Below are 2,691 nucleotides of genomic sequence, written 5' to 3'. Positions count from 1 at the left end.
CGGGGAGCAGGTGGGCGCAGAAAACGAAGGCACATAAATCATTGCCTTTTGCTAAATGGGACTGGCAGTGTACATGGATCAAGCATTTAAAAGAGTTCAGGTGACAGCAAAGACAAAAATAAAATATAAAAAATAAAATATACTTTAAAATCATTGAATTCTGAAGTAAATTCTGCTGGTCCATGAGGATGAACTACAGCAGTTTGTTCTAGCCTTAAAGGAAAGGTGCTGATGATTTTAGAATCAAGAATGAGACACGCTTCCATGCATTTTAAAACATTTTATTATATAATAAGATGCCATGTTCCAACTTTTTGCAGCTCTGAACCTTCACTGCACAAAAAGAATTGGTGGTTGTTCCTTGGAAAGTTTTCCCAGCCGTCTCCACATTACTGATAGATTCTTCGTGGCTCACGCAGAACAACACCACCCTCCTCCATAGCTTTTTCAAATTCCTGAATCTTGTTTAAGAGAGAGAGAGAGAAGGGGGGGGGTAAATACAAGGAAAGGCCATCAGCACTGCAGTTGCAGCGGGGACGTTGCTTGGTGTGGCGGGGGTGAACAGCCTCGCTGAAGCACAATGCCAGCAACGCAGGCTTGCCTTCTGAGTGTTGCAAGAAGGAACTGTCAAGCCACAAACGAAAACTAACGGTGAAAAGGAGTAAAATTAAGGCTTAAAAAGGGGCCAAACAAGTGTAGGGAGATGGGTACTTGCCGAGTCACAACGACGTTCCCAGGGAATAACGGCTTTAAAGTTCACAAAGTTGATTCCTGCTTCCAAGCAGCGCTGTGCCATTACACGGCCAAGGTTTTTGCATGCTGTTACTCCCTTGGGGCTGTATAGGTGTCTCTTTATGGCCCACTCCCGGGTAGAGGCAGATACCACAACATCCCCATTACAGCGCTCAACGAAGGCTTCTACATAATGCTGGGTCCGCTCAAGCCGTAATCTGAGTGAAGGAAAGAAAGGACATGGGATGGGGTGTCTTTTCCAGATATAAAAAAAGAACACATTCAAATGCTTACATGCATAAGTGACTTTAAATAAAACTGAATGTGCTGGAGCTATTAATACAATAATGGTTTCTTAATATTGCTTTTCTTATCTAGGTTTTTGTTTACTTTATGAGAACATAAAATAGGACTCATTTTACCAGTTCAACAGAGTGAAATTCCAAGAGCAACTTTTCACCAGTTATGCAGGTGACAGTGCTAGGCTGCCTTACACCAGACTCACATCAGCCAGGCACTGTATGCCAGCGCAGCATGGTATGGGAGCGCACAAGCCAGATCAGAGGAACTGCTCCAGCCAGCATGTAACCTGAGGTTTGCTAAGCAGCCACTTCAGTAAGGCTTCTGCTTATGCAGCAGGTGACAACTTGTCAGGAGCAGCAAGTGGTCAAGCAGTACTTCATAAGCCACAATGCATAACCACAGAGTAGCAGGAGCAGCTATTTTCTGTTGCACTGAGACAGTATCAGGTTTCCACATATGAACAAACTGGACATGGTTCTCCCCTAAAGAGCAAAATAACGATTTTGAATCTCCAGCTTAAAATGAACTTACTTTCCTGAGGAAAAGCAATCAGCATTTTCTAACAAACAAACAAAAAAAAAAACCACCACCCCAGATTATTTTATTAAAGTGCCTCAAATAAAATGACAATCCATGGTCAGCACAGGACTAGGAGAATCCTAAATTAAACAGAGGTTGCTTAAGCAATATTACTGCCACCTTAACAACAGAGGGAAAGATCTTCAATGCATATGCTAGCTTTCATGTGCTGCTAGCTTACTGTTCTCTGAATACAGAAGACATCTGTTAAGAACAACTAAGGGAGCGATTGATTCAGCAACCCACAAAGCGCATTTTGTATAATTTCCACCTGGTGGGTTTTGGGGTTTTTGTTTTGTTTGTTGTTTTGTTTTCTTTTGGAGTCTTCATTTCTGCTGGTGACTTTCCAACTCACCTATACCAGAACTCACGCTTTGGCCACGTTGTCTTCCAGCCACGCTCCTTCCTAGCCAGGGCCAACTCCTCCAAGTTCCGAGGATTCCTGTTAGTGAAGTCTGGGGCAACAATCTCATTTTCGCTTGTGTCCACTTTAGTCTCAGTTTTGACACCAGCTGTAGTTGATGCAAAACGAAGACCTTGGGGGAAAGCAGGAAATAAAATCCCACAGACTTAAAAAAAAATCCACAGTGCAGACAGTAGAATGAATACAATATAGAATGATGGAGCTTGTAAAAATCAGCAGGGCAAAATCAGCTTTTTTTTTTTTTAATGCTAAATAGATGCATTACAGAGCTCAACCAGTTTCTCCAATTTATGAGGTGAACTGTAGGCTAAAAATAAAAAGTGTATTAAGTTTTAACAGTGGTTCAAAACTTGCATGTAAAATATAAATTCAAGCATAACTAGAAGGTCCCTGGGATTAAGGGTTTACAGAACACTGAAAGTGAACTACACAAGGAACCAGTGACCATGCTACCAAATAACAAGGTAAAAATCCTTGATCCTGTCAGACAAATCGTCACTAATTAAGCTAACAAACGCGAATTTGGAGTTAGGCTTGCAAACTCACTCTGTTACGCAACCTTTCGGTCCAGAGTGGCAGCGGGAACCTCTCACCAGAGTGATGGGCAGGGCCTCTCCTTGTCAGACCGCTCGCCTGGGCCGGAAACGCGCCAG

At 42.6% G+C, this 2,691-nt stretch overlaps 1 protein-coding gene across 1 annotated transcript; it reads right to left on the bottom strand.

The window, feature by feature from the left end:
- Positions 1-389: 389 nt before the first annotated feature.
- MRPL18 (mitochondrial ribosomal protein L18) lies at positions 390-2,150 on the bottom strand (the record flags this gene model as incomplete). Its single annotated transcript, XM_010295316.1, has 3 exons — positions 390-461; positions 716-950; positions 1,970-2,150. Coding segments are annotated over 3 exons (488 nt in total), but the record flags the coding sequence as incomplete, so codon positions are not given.
- Between the last annotated feature and the right edge of the window lie 541 nt (positions 2,151-2,691).

Source organism: Phaethon lepturus, unplaced genomic scaffold, assembly GCF_000687285.1.
Source record: "Phaethon lepturus isolate BGI_N335 unplaced genomic scaffold, ASM68728v1 Scaffold56360, whole genome shotgun sequence".
Classification (NCBI taxonomy): domain Eukaryota; kingdom Metazoa; phylum Chordata; class Aves; order Phaethontiformes; family Phaethontidae; genus Phaethon; species Phaethon lepturus.
The sequence above is the reverse complement of the archived record's forward strand: the minus strand, read 5'-3'. Positions and strand labels throughout refer to the sequence as shown.